Source organism: Lampetra planeri, chromosome 39 (genome assembly GCF_965212315.1).
Source record: "Lampetra planeri chromosome 39, kcLamPlan1.2.h2, whole genome shotgun sequence".
NCBI lineage: Eukaryota > Metazoa > Chordata > Hyperoartia > Petromyzontiformes > Petromyzontidae > Lampetra > Lampetra planeri.
Window position 1 is genome coordinate 8,170,882 of NC_136145.1, and position 23,712 is coordinate 8,194,593.

General features: G+C 51.6%; 2 protein-coding genes across 2 annotated transcripts in view; one reads left to right on the forward strand and one right to left on the reverse strand.

Annotated features, from left to right (window-relative positions):
• Positions 1-260: 260 nt before the first annotated feature.
• LOC144731583 (lipoprotein lipase-like) lies at positions 261-14,401 on the forward strand. Its single transcript, XM_078612741.1, has 10 exons — positions 261-686; positions 4,117-4,283; positions 4,935-5,114; positions 6,014-6,131; positions 7,522-7,755; positions 8,458-8,700; positions 9,297-9,417; positions 9,976-10,197; positions 11,615-11,719; positions 12,294-14,401. The coding sequence occupies exons 1-10, from the start codon at positions 581-583 to the stop codon at positions 12,316-12,318; spliced, it is 1,521 nt and encodes a 506-aa protein (XP_078468867.1). The 5' UTR covers positions 261-580; the 3' UTR covers positions 12,319-14,401.
• A 230-nt stretch (positions 14,402-14,631) lies between these two features.
• LOC144731582 (disintegrin and metalloproteinase domain-containing protein 10-like) overlaps positions 14,632-23,712 on the reverse strand; it is a 54,228-nt gene continuing 45,147 nt past the window's right edge. Inside the window, exons 12-16 of the mRNA XM_078612740.1 lie at positions 22,683-22,866; positions 20,611-20,710; positions 19,819-20,039; positions 17,663-17,789; positions 14,632-17,497 (exon numbers count right to left, since the gene is read on the reverse strand). Coding sequence (XP_078468866.1) covers positions 17,409-17,497; positions 17,663-17,789; positions 19,819-20,039; positions 20,611-20,710; positions 22,683-22,866 — 721 coding nt within the window. The 3' untranslated portion in view covers positions 14,632-17,408. The remainder of the gene's footprint in view (positions 17,498-17,662; positions 17,790-19,818; positions 20,040-20,610; positions 20,711-22,682; positions 22,867-23,712) is intronic.

The following is a 23,712-nucleotide window of genomic DNA, read 5'->3' on the forward strand; positions in this document are numbered from 1 at the left end:
ATACACACACGTGTACACACGCACTAAACACATTGGCAAACGCACGGACGTGTGGGTCAATGGAAAGGTGAAAATCTTTTGGTAAGACAATCCTCGAAGGCACGTGGTTCTCAGTTTCCACCTTGACAGCCGCTGAGGGTTACTGGCGGTCATGCACGCTGGGTCCAATGAGCGCTCCGCTTTCAGGGGTGTGTGTGCTATAAATTATGCTAATTTATCACACCACACGCTAGCAGTCCCCAGGGAGGCGCTACTTAAAGTTAACACAGAGAGCCCACAGACTTCAATAGACCGGTTGGCGCTAACAGCTGACGGTTGAAGCGGACAAACTTGAATTTTGTTAGGATACAAACGCACACACACACAAAGCCACGGGCTAAAATCCACAGCCGTATAAGTTTGCAGATATTTATCGTTTACTTTTTTATTTATACGTGCGTGCTTTTATTATTTCGCGAAGCACTTCGTTACAAAGTGAATTTTAGTTTTTTTTTTAACAACACCACATTCATTCACAGCAGCAGCAGCGCCGGCAGCGTCGCCTTAAACGTTTCGACTGCACTTGGGGGGTGAGCAGAAGATGAACTCCTGGCTGAGAGCAGTCGCTATCGTGTGGATCTGCGTTGCGTCTCTGGGCACACGCGGCCTGGCCCACAATGACACCGTGCAGAGATCGCTGGCACCAGGTGAGCGCATGGGGAAGCGGTCTCATCCGTACACCGAGAATTTTAAAAAATTATTTTTTTTTGTTACAAAGAAACACAAAAAATAATTCCGCGATGAGTGTTGTTGTCAATCCATCTGTGCAGAATTTTCTGGGGCGTTACTCCCTCGTGAGTGGTGGGTTCTTGCTCCGGGTAGTCAAAAGTTTCATCTCAAACGAAGCGAAATATTTTATTAAAAATGAAATGACTAAATGTCAAAGACCGAATGAGACCTTGCTCGATAAACTGATCATCATCATTATTGTTGCTGTTGCTGCAATCTGCTGTTGCTACATTCACTCTCACAAGCAACCTTCCATGCAACGTTGTCTCTCCGTGTTCGTTAGATTTGTGTTAACCGTTGCCCATTGAAGGAATGGAAGGCGATAACTTTGTCAAGTGCCATTATGCATATTCAAATGAGACTTTAAGCGATCAGACACGCCTGAACACACACACGCGTACGTGGCTTGGGACACTCGGAGGCAGCTGGCACACACACAGATGATATACGAGAGCATTAAATCGCGTCTGGCCATTTGGTAGCACTGGAGTTTATTAATCTCTGAAGCTTCAGAGCTTTTAACAAGTGTGGCTTAAACAGTTGGAATGTGCAGTAACCGCGCAACTGTTACTATACCCAGCAAGTCTGAACGCATCCCCACCCGGAGCAGTCCAACAGGGAGCCATCCTCATGCTCCGAGTAAGAGTTGCTGCAACCTCCAGTTGTGCTCGGCCAATTCTATGATTCCGTGAGGACCGTAATGACGACCAATAGACTCCTCTAAACAGACGGCATGGAAATTAACTTGAGTTTTGAAAGCATCTCTTTGGTGAATCCGACATGTGTTGCGCCTACGTTTATAGAATATTTTTAATCTGGCTCTCACATTCCCTCCAAACCTCGTGGAACGTGGGCGATCCAAAACACGCAAGGCTGGTGCAGTGTGAACATTAGCACTGGGGAAACAAAGGCGGCCGGGCGTGGTGTTGGCCATCCACCCCTTTCGTGTGCCCTTCCGACCTTCACAGGTGCTCGCTTACAGCACTTGCCACAACAGTCTGGAAAAAAAAGTCTGCACGGGGGATCTTTGTCTTTGTGCTTAGGTGCGAGCTTCACTCTCAAGAGGTCAAGAGAGTTGACGCCAGAATAACCGAGTTCACCTGGTCGTCACCTCTTAAGATTGCTGCACCATTGCAATAATCTTCGTGACCCTTGGTTTATTACGAGCCGCAGTGGCGAAAACCGCTTTTTATTTTGTGGCCGTCATATCTACGCTTGACCCCGTGGTCTCCGGTAGACGAGCTCTGAAGGTTGTGCGACTGTAAAGAGTAAATAGCCACCATCAAGTTGGGGTCATTGGCCCGGACTGTTTGACCAGGCCCTCAAGAGCTTCCTTTGTGGACGCCTCGTGTTGGCTGTGTTCACGGCCAAACGTGAGGTCCGCAAGCGGTTACGCCGCCGCCCCCTCGCTCAATTTGCTCGCCGCGCCTTCTCAGCAGTTTCAAGTCAACTCACGTGGCACGGGATGCCCCCCCCCCGTGCCCTGCGGTGGCGGTGGTGGTGGTGGCAGCAGTTCAGTTTCAGTTTTCATTTATTTGGCATAGCCCTGTGAGCCATTCGGCTCTTTAATCGGGTGCAACCGTAACAAACAAAACACTAAAACATGAAACAAAAACATGAACAAGAAAACATCTTAAAGTGACTATGTGACTATGTTCAAACAGAACATCCACGGAAATATTTAGTAAAAGGCGAAAGATTGATTCGCTTTGAAGAGAAACCAGAGATTGAAGAGAAACCAGAGATTGATGCCAAGAGCTGTCACCGTCACCGCTGTGGTATCGCCCTGGATCAGAGGGTCGCGACAAATTTAGTACAGGCCGTCAGATAGGTCTCAAATTTGTGTGGCCACAAGGGAACATTTCATGCCCTTTCCGATCGATATGTAATACATTTGATGTATTTGACCATAGCTGTAACCTTTATAAACACTGATTATTTTACCCACATCTCAAAAAGAGACTGTTAGTGTCAATGGGCTCATATCTGGTTATAATGTTTTATTATTACATTATTTCGACTTTGTTTGGCGAGCTTCTGGTAACTTCAGTAGGTGCCACAAGACGCTGAATGAAACCCATCCCCACGATATTCGAGATTCAAAAGGATAAACTTTCAAAACTGGGAGGGCCGCATTCCGGCGATGACACAGAACTCACGGGGACAGGGCAAACGAGAGGATCCCATTGGGCCACTAATGGCTGGAGGGGGCGGGCATCCACTTCCCAAGCGGGGGGGGGGTTAAACTTTTTCTCCACGACCGAGTGCGCATGCCCATTGTCTCACCTTCGCAGCGCCGGGTGAAGCGCTGCCGAACGCTTGACCGCCCCTAACCCTCATTTCGAGGGCCGTAATGCGGTGCCACAGAGTTCCCATGACCTCTGTAAAATAGCCGCCCGCTTCACAGTTTCCTTCTGCTGTCCTTAGCTCTGATTTCATTGTGAAGCACCTCTCTGTGTGAAGTAACCTGGTCACCCGTTGATCGTCGTCACACTCACTCATCTACGTATGAACTGTCGTTAGCCTTCAAGTCGTTTTGGGCTGTTGGGGCATGACCATTGCCCTTCACCGATATCTCCTTGCCAGTTGACTTTCAATCGTGGTGGCTTTCGTCCCGACCAACGTTCTGATGTTTGAATTTATAAAATTGGTGTTTATTTTTTATATTATTGGTTCTTTCGGTAAAGTCACGTAGAAGGGAAATAATAAAAATAAAACAATAAAATTCTCACGACGTTTCTATTGCAACAGACGCAATCATCATTCGGAGTGAAAACCACAGCAAAGAAAAATCTAAATTGTTTTTTTTTCATTATATCAACATGCGTTTTGTTACATGTTACTTTTACTGCTATTAATTTACCTTTTTCACTTTTTACGCACACTTACAATAAAAATATAACTGAATGGAAAAACCTAGTGATTATAAAGAAACGTTTCATAAATCACATGTCCTATCACATTCGGGGGGGGGGGGGGGGCTGCATCGCTATTCTGCGCCCTCACATCTTGGTGCCCCCTCTACCAAGAGCCAGCACCTTGGCGGCTACGCATGTGAAACCCAGGGGGAAGACGCCACAGCCTGGATTGTTGTGGCGCTGGCACCACCGCCCCACAACCATCTGGGGCACCAGCCGCGACTGCTCGCTTCGTGTGCCACAATTCGGCTAAACATTCGGGCGACCGCCCCTCCTCGGGTGGGGTGCCGGGGACAGCTGCCCCCCCCCCCCCGCTGCCCTCGCTACGGTGCTGCCCAGAGCTTCCCCCTGTTATGAACGCCCGCTTTTAGCCAGTGGCTGTGCCCCCGCCGCCGCCCATCGGTGACGATCGACCCCGTGCTGCGCGCAGGCACGGCGGAGCCCCAGCTGGAATCCATCAGGAGCCGGTTCCAGTTGAGAAGCGCGGACGAACCGGAGGGCCCAGGTTGCCAGCTGGTGCCAGGACAGCCCGAGTCGCTCACTCAATGCAGATTCCAGCCCAGCGCCAAAACCTTCCTCATCATCCACGGCTGGACGGTAAGAAGTGCTCGCCCCACTCCGGCAGCATGCACACCAGTACACGCACAGGCAGGCCTGAGCCAGGTCAGTACTTGGATCGAGATGGCCAGTACAGAAACGGGAACTTGAATCCACCTGTGTGGGACTTGAGTTTGGCCCCTTTGCCAATTGGTGAGTTTCACCCCGGTTGATGAGCTCTTGAGCAGAATGTATGATAAACAAAAGCAGATCTTATTGCTACTCGCTTTGTTTAGCGTTGAACATTTGTCTGAAGTTTATTTCACATTGACTGCGTCGTACCCCTCGAGAATTAGACGATAATCGTGTGAGTTCAACCCTGGTTGGGGTGGTTGACTCAGCCAATCATCCCTCTCCGGTAAATAATTGGAGCACCGCTTTTGCGGGAGAAGTCCACAGCGATCGTCCTACGTATCGATGTGGAATTTACACCACTCGCTCAGTGCTTTAAATAGGAGATGCCGCACCAATGCCGCAATATGGCACTTGGGCAAGACATCACTTTGACTTTGAATGTGTACAATAAAGCAAGAGAATTCCACCACCATTCCAAAGCGTTTTCTGTGCAACACCAGTCGAAGCCTTTTCCAAACTGTTCCTCTAAATGCCACCGACATATCCCACACGCCCCCCGCGTGCCCCCATGCGCAGCTCAGCGGCATGTTCGAGGGCTGGATCAGCAAGATGGTGAGCGCGCTGCACGCGCGCGAGAGTGCCGCCAACATCGTGGTGCTGGACTGGCTGGACCGCGCCCACCAGCACTACCCCGTGGCGGCCGCCAACACGCGCGTCGTGGGTCGCGACGTCGCCATCTTCCTCGAATGGCTCGAGGTGAGGGGCGACGGCGGAGCTTGCTGGGCGTGCAGGCAGTGCAACTGCTCCTGGGTCGACAGGACAGATGGGTCCGGCACCCGGCTATGAAGAGAAGGGAGGAGGTGGAAGAACTGGCGATGGGGGGGGGGGGATTTTGTTCCTTGAGTCTAAATTTCCCTACTTGCCAATCAATGTCTCCTCGCCTGGTATACAGGAGGTCGTGGGTTCAATCCCGACAAAGACACCTGTATATTTGGAGTTTGCATGTTGTCCCCGTGGTCACGTGGATTTTTGTCCGGATCCTCCGGTGTTTCCCTCCACATTTATAAACATGCGTTGAGAGAATTTGGCTGCTATAAAATTCCACGTGATTCCACTTCGTTGAGCTATCATTTGTGGCCAGGTCGCTTCTGAAAAAGAGCTACATAGCTCAGTGGGCCTTAACTAGTAAAATAAAACGCCTCTCTCTCTCACCATATGTCAGTCCATGGGTTTCTGTGCGAGCCTGTGAGTCTCTGTAAGTTTACAGGTGTCTAGTTGAGTCTATAGGTCTCTATATTATCCTACGGATCTCCATGTGAGTCTATTATTGAATCACCCCGAACCTCTGTCCACCCAGCATTATAAATAGCTACACCACAATCAATCGGCAGATTGTGTACGGTGGAGGGGTAAAGTGTTGGTAACTCCCACCTCTTCCAAGAGGTCCAGCCAGTGTGGAAGAGTAGGCCAATATGGCACCCTGAGAGGGGCTCTCAGTTTAGCGGAGGCCCTTCCGCCAGCAGTGGCATGACCGAGCGCTTGCAGTGTTGTGCCCGTTTTAGTGTTACCGCACCCCGTACGTTGAACTTCTTTGGCGGAGTGCGTAGCCGACCGCGCTAATCGGAGGTTTCCCGTGTGCGCGATGTGGGCGGCAGGAGGCCTCGAACCACCCGCTGGAGAACGTCCACCTCATCGGCTACAGCCTGGGCGCGCACGCCGCCGGGTTCGCTGGGGAGCACATGAGGAACCCCGCGAGGCTGGGGCGTATCACGGGTGAGTGCGCTCCCGGCCACGGCACGGCTCGCACGCACGCACGTACACTTCGCCCCGCAGACGTCAAAAACTCAACGGAGAGTGATAGACGAACCAGAAACGAGCCGACAGTTCGCCTCCTTCATTTGTCACTCCATATCATAAACAAAATACAAGTGCACAAAAAAACTCGATTATGGACCTCTATTATAGACACATATATGTGTTTACATATCCCATCAGCACCACGGCCTTCTGGGAAGTGATTTATTGTTTAATCTGCAGCATTGGTTTAATACAAGCACAACCTTGGACTGATATCGATATCCAATGTGTCGCACAGTACATAGCCAACCGTGCTAATCGGAGGTGTGCGGGGAAGGACAACAAACTAAACATAAAAAGCAGTTCTCAAGAAATTAGTTTGTCGATCGAGAAAAGGGCCTATGAGAGGTCTGGTACATGTGACCGGTTGGATCGCCGGGTACAGTTGGGATCAGTGGGATGACGAGTGCTAGTGGCTGGTTGGCCAGAGTGATGGTCAAACAGATGGCGAGTACTCGTGGCTGGCGAGCTAGTTTGTTATTGGTTCTCAAATACAGCTAATGATAGTGGCTGGCTGGGAAGCTGGTCAGGGGTAAAGGTAGAGAGAGCTAATAGTAGTGGCCGGTTAGCTAATTATGGTTATCAGGAGAGCTCGTGTTAGTCGCTAGCTGGTTCGGATCAGGGCTCGTATTGTTTGCTAAGTGTGTGCAAACTTCAGTCGTCCGCCCCACTGCAATGCACGTCTTCTTCAATGTTTGTCTGCGAGTCTGCACATGTTGAACGGCCATTGCCATGCAGATGTATTGGATTCCACGGTGCCGAGTTTAGCCTTGGGCTAACAAACACCATGTGGAGCATCAAGGTTTTATGGCGCTCCGAAACGTGCTTGGATTTATACAAAACAATCCACTTTGGAGTTATGTAGCGGTGTCTAAATGTGACCGCATCTCAAGAGAGTGTACAGAAAAACATTGGGCCTGACTTGTACTACACAGAGAGAGGCATTCATTCGGTCGTGGGCGTAAGAATAGCAAGGGAGACCTTGAGACTGGAATGCAACAGGGGCAGGGAGTCGACAGCACGGATGACTGTGGGAAGGGAGTTCTAGACGACCTCCCACTGAGGGCTTCGACAGAAAGCCCTGGTTACTTGGGGGGAGAGTGCATGGGCTGGAGTGGAGTGAAATGATAGGGGAGAGGGTAGGCAGGGGCATGAGAGACGGCGACCATGTTTGATGATAACAATGATGACCTCTGATTAGCATGGTTTGCTACGGACCGCGCGAAAGAAGTTCAACATGCATACGCGCAAATGATGACGACGTTGGATTGAGCGTGCGTTGTTGCCGCGTACCCCCCCCCTGTAGGGCTCGACCCGGCGGGCCCCACGTTCGAGGGCCGCGAGTCTGCCGAGCGCCTCTCCCCCGAGGACGCGGGCTTCGTCGACGTGCTGCACACTCACACGCGCGGCTCGCCGGGCCTCAGCATCGGCATCAAGCAGCCCGTGGGCCACCTCGACGTCTATCCCAACGGTGGCAGCAACCAGCCGGGCTGCGACATCCGCGACGTGTTCGGGGGATTGGCGTCAAACGGCCTCTTGAGTAAGGGGAGCGACGTTTGCCACATTTTGTGGCCGGTTTCGGCCTAGCGGCAAAATGTTGTCGCAATTCGAGCGGCTTTCACTGCCGAGCACGTGATGCGAGTGCGTATTGAGGATCCTGTATTAGTGTACTGCGCGTAATGCTTGGCACGTTTTCCAGTGACAATTTTTGACGACTTCGGAAGGTCTATCTAGTGCCTCTTTTGGCGTTTTTTGGTGACTTGGCGTGAAGGCTGTCATGGACTAGCTCTGGCTAATGGAGCTTAGCTCACGGAATCCTCTTCGCTGGCTTGCGTTATTTAAATGCAACACGACCTATGCAGCAAAGCCTCTTGGAGCCAGATTCGGCTCGAGAGCGCAAGTTCAGCGCTAGCAGAGTACGTGGCAGACCGACACGATCAGCGTGAACCCGCGCCCTTAGATGAATCGGTCTTTGCCACAACCCTCCACAAGTTGCAAACTTGTGCCCTCTTGTTTTTGAGACGATGAATTTAAAAAGAAAATAAACCATTCAGGACAAAATATTTATCGCCTACCACCTGCGCTACACCAGGAAGGGCATTTTGATTCGAGGACAGAAAAACAATCGTTGCATTTTCGTCGTTTCTCACGTTCCTCTGTCTTCCCCCCCCCCCCCGGCCTCCATCCCCCGCTACCCCCTCCCCCGGCTCTGGCACCATCATCCGTGGGCGCCACGGTGCAGGCTTCACGGACGCGTTCAAGTGCGAGCACGAGCGCTCCGTGCACCTCTTCATCGACTCGCTGCTGCACACGGAGCAGATGCCCACGGCGTTCCGCTGCACTGACTCAGATCGCTTCAACCGGGGCCTGTGCCTCAGCTGCCGCAAGCACCGGTGCAGCGCGGTGGGCTACGGCGCCGAGAGGGTGCGCGCCCGCCGCAGCACGCGCATGTTCCACAAGACGCGTGGCGGGATGCCCTTCAAAGGTGCGGGCGGCGCGCGCGGAGAGACGGGGCGTGCTGTGCACTACACGCGTACGGGGCAATATGTTGCGCGGGTACACGCGCACAAGCGCATGTACACAATCGCCGTGCGGCGCGCACGCGCAAGGCCTGCAACAACACACGGCTTGCCGAAGATGCCGCACTGAGCCACGCGATGCGCACACAACGATGCACTTCACTGCTGCCACGTGGTATGATTAGAGCTGCACAGTGCAGTGGGCACTATCACCAGGGCACATGCCACCCTCTTCCCGACACACCCACTCAACGCACACCCCACACATCCCACATATACACCCGTCATTCGCCACTAATTGGAGGTTAGCACCACGGTACTTGTGACAGGCTACGTGCACTTTAATGCCACGTGAAGTATCAAACACCCCCTGGCAGGTCACGGGACAGACCCAGGTGCCATGGGTTAACTGACCCACTCGGCCAACGCACCAACCCCACACCCCCACAAACCTTACCCACTCCTCACACCCCACACACCCCACCCACCCCACCCCATGCACCCACTCACCCACCCCACATCGCCGCTCACCGTGCCGTGTGTTTGTGCTTGCCCTTGGCAGTGTTCCACTACCAGGTGAAGATCCACTTCACCAGCCAGGTCCACATCGAGCAGCTACGGCCCCGGCTCTCCGTGTCTCTGCTGGGCACCACGGGGGAGGCGCACGACCTCAAGATCGTCTCGTGAGTCGCTCGCAGCTAAAATCCGATCCCCGCACGAACCGACATTTGGAAATATCGGTTTACCCTTCGGAATATTTATGTGTTCGTTTTTAGCGAAGTCAGTCTTTGCGCGTGAGTCTATATCCACGCATTTGCAACCGAAAGCTTATTTTTTTGCGGCAACTCACCAAACTTTTTTCTGAAAGAGTTGCTCGGTTTGCTTTAGATAAAGTTGAACATGTTGTTCCTTTCTCGTTGGCGATACTCTTGTCCTGACCAACGTATCTCTTTCGTTGTGACCAGTGTTCCTTGACCTGCCCGTAACCCCAACCGTAAATAGGCAGGGAACAGATATAACCTCCCATGGTCAGGCGGGGTGGTGAGCGGGAGCGTGGGGGTGGAGGCAGGGTGGCGGACACACACACACACTACAAATGTTCGTCGCTGAATCTATCTTTCCTGGGGTACACATATTTCAACGAACCGACGCTCATTTACACGGAGATGACTCGGCGCCGCGCGCGAGCGGTGAGGCGTCGCGGCCATGTTGAGTGAGGGCCGCCCCGTGTGTCCGCGCAGGAAGGACAGCATGGAGCCCAACACGACGCACTCCTTCCTCGTGTACACCGAGCAGGACGTGGGCGACCTGCTGCAGGTCAAGTTCAAGTGGGAGAGGTCGGACAACTGGTACCAGTCGGTGTGGTACAAGATGCGCACGTGGTCGGGCCTGGACCACTCTGGCTCGGGCCTGAGCATCCGCGTGCGCAAGATCCGCGTCAAGTGCGGAGAGACCCAGAAAAAGTGAGCCTCTCCTTCTCCCTCCATTTTCACTCTTCAACACTCCCTCCTCCCTGCCTGTCTTCACAACCCTCCGGCTCGCTCTCCTCAACCCCACCCCCCTCCCTCCCCTCCATCCCTACCCTCCGACCGACCGGCCTAGCCCCCAACTGCGGTGCAGCTTTCCCGTGGTCACCGTCAGGTGCAAGCAGTGTGCATGCCGTGGCTTAATTCCACAAGATCGGACCCAAAAGAAACCAATTATGGACTTGATTTGCATATGAATAGTAGAAATTGGTAAAGCATGGAAAGGCAGAATGCGGAGTGGGGGTAGGGGGAATGGAGTTGGGATACGCGGCTCCAAGCGGATGACGTTCGGCCTGTCGCGGGCAAGGCTCGTGACAGACTCTGCCGAATGCGAACATCAACGCGATGGAAGCTCACAAAATAAATCGTCAACGCCGCAACGTGAAAAAAAGCACACAAACTGCACGGTTCGCTGGACGTCGAGATCCTGCCCCTCACATCGCCACGGTGCGGTTTCAGGATCCGCCTCGCTGGCGCCCGATTGGCTGGCGGTTCTGCGGAACGCATCACAGCCACTTTGTAAATTAGAATTCTTGGAATGCCGCCCTCGACGCGGGCGCTAAGTGCCGCTCCTACCATGTAAATTGCTCCGTGGATCCACAACCCCCTAAGCTTTCAGTTGTAAGTGGTCTCCAACTGCATAGATGAGTGGGAGTGACTTTGAAGTTGGGAGGGGGAGGCAAGTAGCCATGAGGTCTGTGAAGGATAACGGGGGGTGGGGGGGCAGTACAATGGCTGCCCCCTACTCCACCCCACCCAAGGCCACCAGCTCTCTGCAGTCTCTGGGATTCCTCATCTCCCGCCGGCCCCATCTCCCTCCGGCCCCATCTCCCGCCGGCCCCATCTCTCGCTATTAGGCGATCATCCCAAACCAACCCCACGATGCTCAAGCACATATAAAAAAACAAAACGTGTCTTTCATTAGCGCTGCCTTAGAATAAAAATATACAAGAGGCTATTTTTTCAGGTAATCTCCGTTCTGAAGTAGAGAGATAACATCATTGTTCACTGGATTACAGTCGGAGGTCGCAGTTTTAGTTACTTAAATTAGTCGCTGTGAGGGCGAAGGTGCCCGACTGAAATCCTATTGCAGTGTTCTTCACTAATATTAAGAGGGGGGCCAATTTCACCAATAAGAAATCGTCAGTGTGAGGGCTGCCACACATTCGAAACCATTGTTGGGTTTGACAGCAGCACGATGATGATGGGGGATGTCTTCACTCTGTGTACTGTCAGGGGCCACACTGAAGGCCACCAGGGGCCACCAGTGGCCCACGGGCCTTGCACTGAAGAACACTGGCCTATTGACTACGGCGTGAGTTAACGGGGGACGTTGATTTTTTATCATTTATAGAATGGCGTTCTGCTCCAAAGACCAGGACACCGTGGACCTGAAGCCCTCCCAGGAGGAGGTGTTCGTCAAGTGTCCCGACGGGTGGATCTCCAAGAGAAGCTTTGGGTAAAAATAAGATTGCACGCCCTGGCAACGCACCCATGTCCACTCATCACCGCTAGGGGCGCGTGACATTGAGGAGTGAACAGGTGACTAAACTATTGGGTACTAAATCAGGATTCGGCAAATGTTTGATCAACATTGAATTCTCGTCATCATCATAATCTTCGCAACCCACTCTCACCACTGCTACCAACAAACATGCTGCCTTCTGCATGAGTACAAAACAACCCCCCACCTTCTTTGTTATTTCGATAAAGTCACGTAGAAGGGAAATAATAAAATAATAAAAATAAAACATAATAAAATTATTCTCACGACGTTTCGGCCACAACGCAAGCAGCCGTCCTCAGGTGAAGAACAGGTCTGTCGGAAAGACAGCGTCCCCTTTAAAAGCAGCATCCTTATGATGCAAGTATGTTGAGCTTCTATCGCACCATACGCAGCCAACCATAATTGTAGGTGCAGGGGAAGGACAACAAGCTAAACACAAAAAGCTGTCTAAAGAGATGTCTCCAATGATTCTCACTCTCCTTCAGTTCTATATAACTTCAGGTTTACCGTCCCTCTTTTTTTCCAGTTCCGTTGGGAAGCGGGACGAATGAAATTCTGATGGAGAATTCCGCGGGAGAGAAACTGGACCAATGCAAGAAAGAAAACAACGGACGAGTGCCTTCAGTTCTTGGCTCGGTGCACACCCGACTTCGCCGCTCCCCAGGGATGAACCCCGACCCCCCACGTCCAGTCGCAGCAGGGACCGCACGGCGCATGGACACCTAGCGACCCTGCTTCACCTCCAACCTCCCCCGCCAGGACCTCCCAACTGCGAGTTCATGCTCACGAGCTCGGCACAATCGCGAACGGGTTCCATTTGTTAGCGCGATGAGCCCGATCCGCACGCCTCTTGGCCATCAATGGCGATTGAATAACAACGCGCGGACAGACGCTACAGCCTGGACCTCGCAATCCCCACACCGCGCTCCGTCCAGATGAGGGTCGCACAAATGTTTGTTTCACTCGTCACTTTTTTGTTTGGATGCGTCGCGCGTAAAATAAGCGACCCGGCGTGCGTGCGTGGAGGATGTGCGCGTATTTGTACATCGCAATTGTGTCAAATGTAACTGTGATGTGTGCGGCCTATCTAAGGCGTGTTCCCAATGCTGCGTGCCTTCCACACGGACGCTGAGACCACGCTGCAACCCCCACGTGATCGGCTCGTCCAGGGATTTATTTCTCAACGCATATTTTCCAGATTGGCCGTCAAGACTGGAAGTTCGCCGCAGATATATAGTTAAAAGATTTACACTGGGTGCGGTGTGGCAGGTGTTGAAATATTTTCCGGGACGCGACACCCAAGATCCCCAGCTGAAATTAAGACCGTGGCTAGCTGGAGTCATGGTAAAGCATTTCGAGTTTTATCTTGTCTTATTCTTCGGTGTAATTTTATTCCACATCTTTACAAACATTGTATTGGTCTGTGGGCATTGCCTTTCACTTCGTCAAACCGAAACATTTACCAGAGTTAAGTCCAGAGGTCATCATGGTAAATGCCACTGATGTAACCATATCTTCCCTTGGCCAACTACCTTCTGCCAGATTATTCATTGGCATAAATGTGTAGTGTACACAATAACAATTAAGAGTGTCGATATTTGAGCGAACATACACCTCCCATAAACAATCTCCGGTTAGCCTCCCTTGTAAATATATTTTTCTTAAGATTCTATTTTTTTATATGAACAAGTGTTGACACGGCGTTCTGAACTGAATAGCTAAGGGACAGCCCTGACCGCGGTCTCTCGACATTCTGATGTCAGCGGCGCACCTGCGATGTTCAGGCACGTCCGTGACGGCAGGGATCCAAGATCTTGCTCATTCAGCCCTGAGAGAGTTGGGTACTCAAACGCATCGCTATGTAATAGCTTGAGGGTTGTTGTTGTTGTGTATTTGCAGTAAAATATAACTTCTGTCCCTTAAAACCACTCCGTCCTGTGGCACACACTGACTGGCAGGACTTCAAACGTAAAAATTCTTCAACTCGTGAGTTGAGTTCACCGCCACCGCCGAACGTGATCGCCGGTTCGTTATCGGTGCGATCCTGGGTGTCGCGACGCCACCAAAGTGGCTCCTCTCGCAATTTCTCTGCCAGTGGCATGGCGTGGGTGACGGTGGTGGTGGCACGTGGGTCGGGAGGGGGGGTTGAAGGCCACACGCCAGGAGCCGTAGTCCTCAAGAGCCGGTGGGCGACAGCCAAAGATGTAACCCAGCTTTGAAATGCAGCCAAAATAAAACCCACTACGGAGAGAGGCAACACGAGAGTGAAACTTGGCAACCATCGTGGTGCGAGACTTTGCCTTGCGCGTTTACACCAATCGGGACGAGCAGCGGTGACGGGCGCTTGGTGTTGCGACACAAAGAATTTGGCGGTCCTTTCCGTTACGATTTATCTTCAGTTTTGCACGGTTGTACATTTTGCACATTGCACAGAGCACTGCGCCGAGGACTGCTGTTTATGTTTCGTGCTGTAAAAAGTCTGGGACTTAAGTTATTGCCGTTTGTACATACTGTATACTTGTACTTGCATTAGTTGACCGTGAAGGGCTGCCCACGTTAATTCATACGCGGGTAATTTGCATCCTGTATTTTTGTAGATGTAACATTTTGAAAATAAAACTTTTAAAAATCCAACCTGCGGATGTCTTCTGATGCAACGTTACGCTTTTGAAACGCATCGGCTTTTACATTGCGTCCGTAATCAGCAGCGAGAGGTGCTCACACGCACCACACTATTCACAAGCGCAAAGAATATCATAGCTGACTGCTGTCTTTGCAGTACGGTAGCAAGTGGCGGGGAGAATTAAGCTTAATCGTAGATGACACAGGTGCCAACATTTAACATAGGGGGGAAAAAACATTGATAGCCAGCAGTTGGCTTTTATTTGTCATTTCAAATCGCACATCCGTGAACGTTTCAAAATATAGATTAGTAAAAAGCAGAGAATGGAAAAAAAGTGGACAAAGCCATGTCGGTAAACAGTTTACACTGGAGTTCGGGACGTAAGAAAAAGCGTTGGTTAGAGTAATAAAAACGTAAAAAATAAGTGCAAGCCATACAGATGCGCTTTAGCGCAAGCCGTCGCTATTTACAGAGTACAGGCCTCAACTCATTTAATACACGCGGCGGTTTAAGGTGTTCAGGCTACACAGCACCATAGGTAAAAAAAACTAAAACCCACGAGATACATTTCTGTCGTTTGTTTATTTTCGGGTCCCATTATATGTCCCAGCCCCTGCAAACTTTTCTCCGTTGATGGTAGCGTTCATGACGTACAAAAAATTCCACTTTGAGCCTCAAATCTCCACCTCTGCATTTTCACACAATACCCCACAGCTTAAAAGTCAGTAGCAATACATTAACATGGAATGAATGGGCCTCGAACGCAAACCTATTTTTTCTATAGGTTCAATATTTTTACAAAAACGGTAAACGGAAATAGAGTGTGCATGACCACAGCAGTGGCGAATGGAGAGTTTCTCAGATCAGTCTGGAGAGGTTCCGGGAGCCTAAATATTAAAATATTTCACGAGCGAGCAATCAATTAAAATAATTTGTAAGTACCCATAACCCCGTGGTGCAATAATCCGATGGTTCATAAACCACAATTTCAGAATCAAAATATTTATACTGGAGGAATCCGATGAGCTATAAAGCTCTTTGTTCACAGACGTCCAGTATGGACGTGTCAGAACGATTATATCGGCGATGTTTTCATCACTTCAGGCCCTCGTCACCACGTTTTTGAGCACGCCAAGTAAATTAGAAAAGGACGAGGGGGGGGACCACAAAACATCATGTGGGGGTTTTAGCGCTCGAATAAAAGAACGCAAAATGCATGTGGCATGATAAACGACACAAGTTAAACACGCACAGCTCTGCTTGTCAGTGTACCAGCTACGCTCGGTCAAAACACAGTTCAGTAGCTCAAAAAACTTTTATTTTTATTAAAAATAAAAGTTGCTTAAAAAGGCTGAGCGCCCCCCCCCCCCTGCTGATCTCTAGGCCCCCCACTCACGTTACAATTTCATCGCTGCAGATGCGGCACGGTACGTGTCCCTTTTTAATCAATAGCAGTAAAAAATAAGACTAACCTCGTCTGCTTTAAAAGCGATAAGATTAGCGAGAGCTAATCCCATTTCTTGAGGAATCCATATGATACCTTAGAACAAGCAGAGTACACATTTGTTAGTGGCTTGGTTTTTCTTGCCAGTTATAGATAGAGAAAAAAAACTTCTCCAAATTTGGGTGTGGAAGAAAATCTACCCCTCTTTATACTTTTTTTGCACACTGGGCTGAAACGAAGCTCAGATAAAATGGGAAATATGATGATGGGGCTGGGAATGCAGATTCTTGGGGTCGCTGTGGCCTCGGGGCAGTTGCGATACAAATTGTTGTGCAAATGCAGCACAAGTTGTCTGGACAAATTAAAAACAGTCAGTTTCTAGGCACTTCAGCAAATTGAAGCATCATTTAAACAGAGACCATGCGCGCCGCGCTTGCGCACACCACGTGCCGAACGCCAAAACAGAGGCCAGTGAAACAGACAGTTCCACCAAAACGCAGCCTCATTTCCAACGGACTGAGCGAACGCTGCATTTGAGTGCATAAACAGGTCCTCGCTTTGCTGAGCAAGGGAGAGTGATGTCTGCTGAAATCGACTTCGTGCTTGGTCCCTCTCGCACGGCGGTTCGCCTGCGTGCGACGCTTCCTTTGCACGGTGCCGACGTCGTCTCTTTGTGTGAGACAAACGGGCCGCATCCACTGGGCCGACAAGAGGAAGAGCCACTTAAACCAGTAGATGTGCGGAACCGGGATTCTCGGATCAAGCAACAGTGGAGGATGTGTGCGAAGGTCTTGGTTTGATGTTCCACCCAGAAGGCATCGGGGCACACGGATACCCACGCCGGGTGTGAAACTGCCACCGGACTTGTGCAAAGCCCAGTATTAAACATACGTTACAAAGTCTTTGGTTGCCTCCCCATAACACCGATCCCCCCCACCACAGCCAAACGCTAACCCATTCGAGTTCTTACATATGTCCCAGCTATGCTACAGAGCAGCGCACTTTAGGGGCATTTCAGAGGCTTCTCCAGCAGCAGAAATACCATTTGCTTGTGTAGCGATTCAGAAACGACACCACAGGTTTTGCCCAATTATCCTTGGTAGCTGTTTCTTAAACCGCACATGGAATGCCTTCTCTTTATAGACGCAGGCGAGCAGTTTTCTGTGTCTATGCACCAAATTAAGTCCGAAACCAATCGCTCGTAACATTTTCTGTCTAATTCCGTATGTATATATACGTGTCTGTGTGTGCGTGTGCAGCTGGCTCAGCGCTCTTACGCAGGCGTCAAATTATCATCAGAACCGAGCCTCCTGTCGACCGGTCCATGCTCTTTTCATCCCTCAGCGGAGCATCGAGTCTGGACGGCCACATGGCCACACGATCCTCCTGGGGCAGGAGTGAGCGAGGCCTAAAACCGCAGGAGCCGTGATTGTCGTAGACTCCCGTAGGCGTAGTGGTGGGAATTCCTGCTCCTGCTGCCATTCCTTGCCGCTGGCCTCCCACCTCCTCCAACCGCCCACCCACAACAAACCACATCCCCCCCGCCCCCTCCACCCCCCCCTGCTCGGCCGCCATCACCGCCTCAAGTTCTGCATCTCCTGGCCGTCGGGCCTGCGGCTCCTCGCCTGACGCTGCCTCTGCTGCCTTCGCAATGTCGACACGCCTGGCACGGAAAGTACAGGGGTCACGGGGGGGGTCACAGGATCATCTCAGCGACGAGAATGCAGGAGCAGACGTATAAAACGAGAAGGGACGGTGCACAGCCAGTGACATCTAACCCTCGTGCGGTCATTCAGGTTGGATGGCGGTGGGGGCCGTGCGACCTCACCTGGCAGCTCCTTATGCTTGGGCAGGTTGGGGTTGCTGCTTGGCGTGTGTTTGCTGCACAGGTAGATGAAGCCCCCCATGAGCATGATGAGAGCCACGGCCAGGAGAACGCCGGCCCACCAGTGATCCTGCACACCCGCAGCAATAGCACGCACGCGCCGGGGTTCCATTCATACTTAGAAGAAACCATCATCATCGTGATCATCAGCTGGTGGACAATCCACGCTGAAGGCCTCCGCAAGCCAACGCTGTCGCCGCCTCTCATGACCTTGCGATGTAAAGATCTACCCAACTCCCTACACACAAAATTATTTCACCGCTGCATCTCCTCGGAGGACTTGGTTCTGATGAATGCGTTCCTACTCTTTAGTAGGAGAATAACGGAACGAATCAAAATTGGCCACGTGTAGTCACTAGGAAGAGCTGAACAGCTCTCTCTCTCTCTCGCCATTTGGTGTTGGGTGCAGTGAAGTCCCAATGAGAACTGGCAATCGATGAAGTTACGTGTGATTAATTAAGACTCTAAAGTTACTACTGGATTCCTAAATGCTAATTATTGATCCAAAAATAAAGGATGTGTTGTACTTATATCCAGTTTTCGGAATTACGTACATATAGTTACGTTGCTTATCGATATTTCAAACAAGTAAAATTGTAATAAATTACATTTATCTAATAAGCGAGGTGGAAAACCGGGAAACTAAATGTCTATACTTCACGTAAGCAAGCAAATGATAACGATTCTAACGACAATCTCTATGGGCTTGTGCAACAATCTAATAATAATGTAAGCGGCCTCTGATCCACAGTTTAACTAAATCCACCAGTGAGGCTGCAGCCCTCGGTGGAAAAATCCCAGCCAATAATTATTTGATAGGGCTGGATCCCAGCCCTTGCCAGAGGAATGTGAATTTCAACTGCTGGCTCGGAACTGCCACCGCGCAGAAGGGCATCACCGAGCACGGTGCCACCCTGACCTTGCTTTGGCTTCGATGCCGTGAGGCCGTCCCTGGCCCATCTGTAGACCGCTCCGCACTGTGCCCCTTGCGCCGGGGGTTGGATGCCATCCCTAAGCACTCAGCTGGACCTGACCCGGGGCCACACGGCGGCACACCGTGTACCACACAGTGTACCGTGTGATATAAGGCTGCAGTAATACTGGTAGGAACGAAGTGGACCAGACCACCAATAGATTAATGTGTCCGTCCGTCCGTCCGTCCGTCCGTGTATCAACATCGCCCCCTACTGCAAACACTTGGCATGACCCTGTCCGACAAGATGGCCGCCCGTTCCCCCTGCGATCTGTGAATTAAACAAGATGGCCGTCGCTTCCGGCGCCTCACGGCGAAACTTTTTGATCGACTGACTATGGGCGAACTCATTTATTCTGGTGGGTGAACAGTGGCGGGGAGGGGTGGAGGAGGAATTGATGATAAAAACAAACTTGCACGCGACGAGAGATGTGGGAGGAGAAGCGGCGACCGCTGCCTTGCAGGTGAGAGGTGCGTGTGTGTGTGTGTGCGCGTGTGTGCGCGTGCGTGTGTGTATGTGTGTGCGTGTGCGTGTGTATGCGCGTGTGTGTGCGTGTGTGTTTGCGTGCGTGCGTGTGCGTGTGTATGCGCGTGTGTGTGCGTGTCCGGCCCACTCGAGCGACGTGATGAATGGGCGCTATTGGGCTTCGGATCGTTATTCACGGCGAACTGGAAGCGTAGCAACACAACTTCATTACGTGTGCGTGCGTGCATGTGTGTGTACGTGTGTGTGCGTGCGGTGTGTGTGCGTGTGTGTGTATGCGTGTGTACGTGTATGTGCGTGTGTGCGCGTATGTGCGTGTGTGTGTGCGCGTGTGTGTGCGGTCGATTTCCCTGTACCGGTATTAGTATTATTCCTACCAGCCCATCCCGCAGGGTCCTGTTAACGAGTGTGGCGAGATTGTTTCTCAGGATTTGGGTTTTGTCGGTGCAGCGACGCGCACCCTAACGGAGTCCAACGGGGGGGGGTTGGGGGATCAGAGACAGGTTCAGGGACCGGATCAGGGACAGGGTCTGCAGGCCGCAGCATACGCGCACCGCCAGCCAACGCGCGGCGGCGCCCCCCATGGAGCGGGAGAGCGAGCGATGAAGAGGGGACGGGCGCGGGCGCGGGCCTTCCACCTACCCGCACCCACTGCGCCAATGACTTGTAGAGCTCCGGATTGAAGATGGCCTTCTTGAGGCGTGCCAGTGGCCCGTCGGCGTCCACGAGGCGGCAGCGCAGGAAGACGTCGCAATAGCCGCGGAAGTTGTTGCAGGGCGAGCCAGGCTGCAGCTTCAGCTCCTTCGAGTGGAAGAAGTCGATCCAAACATCCGCCTTGGTGCTGGCGCACGAGCTGGGGTCTCCTGCAGCGCGCACGCACGCACGCGTGGAGCGGTCGCGGTTAGCGCGCTGTATGTTATGTATGAGTGCATAGGTGTGAATACACGTAGGTGTAGGTATGTGAATGTGTGCGTATGGACACGTGGGGAGCGGTAGTGTAACAGTTAGCGTGCTCCGCTAGGAATCCAGTAACACAAGTTCGATTTCCGCTCACGGCCAACACGAGTGATGATTATCTGAACCGGTCATGTGCCTTCCCATGGTCTACTCAGGATCTTTGTTTTGTTCGTTGTACGTACATCAGCGATGGGGCTGGTGGTGATGGTGGTGACAGGGTTGGTGCCGGTGGTGTCGGTGATGGGAGCCGTGATGCTGGTGGTCAAAATAAAAGTTGTTGTGCTGATCGTGAGCAGGACACCGCCAGCTCACGATGCACTGATCACGAACTGCATTTCGGTGTGCCACAGCAGTGGGGGCAATGGAAGTGGAGGTCGTCACTGTGGAAATTTTACTTGAGCCATCAGGTCAAGCAAAACATTGATCAAAATTAACGAGAGAACGAATGAATGAAATGGGGCTGGAAGTGGCGCTCACCCTTGCGCATACAGCACACGTGGCACTGTTCCTCCACGCTCTCCCCGGAGCACGAGCACTCCTCCAGGCTGTGCCGATCACAGATCGAGCCCGAGCATTGCTGCGGAGAGGGAGGCGAGCGATACTTCAGCACCACCATCGCGAGCGATACTTCAGCACCACCATCGCGAGCGATACTTCAGCACCACCATCGCGAGCGATACTTCAGCACCACCATCGCGAGCGATACTTCAGCACCACCATCGCGAGCGATACTTCAGCACCACCATCACTCGCGATACTTCAGCACCACCATCACTCGCGATACTTCAGCACCACCATCGCGAGCGATACTTCAGCACCACCATCACTCGCGATACTTCAGCACCACCATCACTCGCGATACTTCAGCACCACCATCACTCGCGATACTTCAGCACCACCATCACTCGCGATACTTCAGCACCACCATCACTCGCGATACTTCAGCACCACCATCACTCGCGATACTTCAGCACCACCATCACTCGCGATACTTCAGCACCACCATCACTCGCGATACTTCAGCACCACCATCACTCGCGATACTTCAGCACCACCATCACTCGCGATACTTCAGCACCACCATCACTCGCGATACTTCAGCACCACCATCACTCGCGATACTTCAGCACCACCATCACTCGCGATACTTCAGCACCACCATCACTCGCGATACTTCAGCACCACCATCACTCGCGATACTTCAGCACCACCATCACTCGCGATACTTCAGCACCACCATCACTCGCGATACTTCAGCACCACCATCACTCGCGATACTTCAGCACCACCATCACTCGCGATACTTCAGCACCACCATCACTCGCGATACTTCAGCACCACCATCACTCGCGATACTTCAGCACCACCATCACTCGCGATACTTCAGCACCACCATCACTCGCGATACTTCAGCACCACCATCACTCGCGATACTTCAGCACCACCATCACTCGCGATACTTCAGCACCACCATCACTATCATCTTCGACACGGGCGCCGTACCAGCGAGGATCACCGGCGCATCACTCCCAGCCCCCCCTGTGACCCGTGGCATTGGCACCGCGCCACCCTCGCACGCACCCGGACCACAACGGACAAATCCTCCACGGGACCCCGTTTGCCATCGATATGACTGCTCAACCCGAGCTATTAATGCTTGGATATTGGCATCGCCTTTGTGCGGTTCGCCTTTTGGCGTTTTCTGCTCTAACACCGATGAGACAAGCCCATAAAGGAGGCTGTCCGGTGTAGGCCAAGCAGTTTCAAGGACAATGTGTCACATTGTTACCGAAGCACGCTTGTTTGCATGTTTTACCACAAGCATGTGTGGTTAATGCAGACTGGGTACCTTGCAATGGGTGTCTGTTTAGTGTTTGAACATCTTAACTAAACTACCATTCGACTAATCTTGATTTGAAGCCTTCGTGACTGCAGGAATCCATACCCTTTGGTTCTTTCGGTAAAGTCACGGAGAAAAATAATAATAGATCACGACGTTTCGATTGTGTGGCGATCAAAACGTCGTGATCTATTATTATTTTTCTACGTGACTTTACCGAAAGAACCAAAGAGTACTATTTGACAATTTTTATTTTACCAGGATAGGTCCGCTGAGCTATATAACACTTTATCAGAAGCAACCTGGCTACAAATGATAGCTCAATTGAGGGAAAAATCAGAGGACCCGGAGAAAAATCCACGCGACCACGGGAAGAAACGCAAACTCCAAATATACAGCAGGCGTCAAGGGTCAGGATCGAACCTACGAGCCCCTGTATACGCACCTCCGATTAGAACGGTTGGCTATGTACCATGCGAAAGTAGTTCAATATACATACTGCTCAACAATACAGGTGGGGTAGTTAAAATCTCGCCATCGTGGCTCCTGTGTTGTCGCCGAAAAAGGGTAAAAGACTTATTTTTTCTTTGGACAAATCCTCGCCCAGCTCGCCGCGGCAGGAGCCATTAGCCGCGGCTGCGAGCATCCCCGACGATGGCCGTGGCGGCCTTGCGACGCACAGAACGACACGCTGCCTGGCGCCGCTCACCCCGCCCTTGCAGACGCGCGTCTCATTGCTGCAGAAGATGAGGTCGGGCTGCGGTTGCGAGGCCGGGCAAACAGCGCTCGTGCCGTTGCACGCCCCCTCCTTGGCGCATTCGGTGGGCGCTCGGCACTCGTCGCTGCGCAGACGGAACTTGCAATCGTGGGTGCAGCAGGGGCCCCGGGTCGGACTGTGCAGCGGCAAGGAGGATGGCAGTTAGGGTGGGGGTAGACGTGGGTGTCAGGCACTGGCAAACCGCGTGGGTAAATACACACAGTGATTTATAGTTTTCGATTTAAAGCTTTCGTGACTGCAGGGATTCATATTCTTGGTTCTTTCGGTAAAGTCACGTAGAAGGGAAATAATAAAATAATACAAATAAAAGCTGTGGTTTTCACACCTGATGATGATTGCTTGTGTTGCAATCGCAACGTCGTGAGAATTTTATAGTTTTATTTTTATTATTGTATTATTTCCCTTCTACGTGACTTTACCGAAAGAACCAAGAATATACACACACTGATGTCGTGAACTGGTGCGGATATTACCGCGCGCGTCAGTAACGGTTGTTACAGGGGGTGAGTAAAGGTGTGATATTCCCCTCCCTTGGATAATTATCCATAATTATCTTGGGCACATCTTCCCTCCCTTGGATAATTATCCAAGAGGATGTCTACCATAGAGACAGAGCGAAGAAAGCAACCCGTGAACTTTAGGTGGATTGCTGCATCATAGAACCGTGAGAGATGGGGACGGCTTGGAGAGTCCTTCATCCGGCAATGGATGGATCATGGCTGATGATGATTCGTGTGGTATGAGTAATCGTATCGTATTACCATAGTATCAGTGAAGATATCCGCATAGTATGAGCACGTTACCTTTATCTGGACTACCGATGGATACAGTAGCTCGCGTAACGGTTTTTTAGTAACACTGTGACGAGATGTAATTTGGAACTGCCCTTATCACTGTAAACATTCATTGTGAAATTGAGTTGTGAATCGCGCTTATCGCGAGTACTCTCCATCGCCTTGTA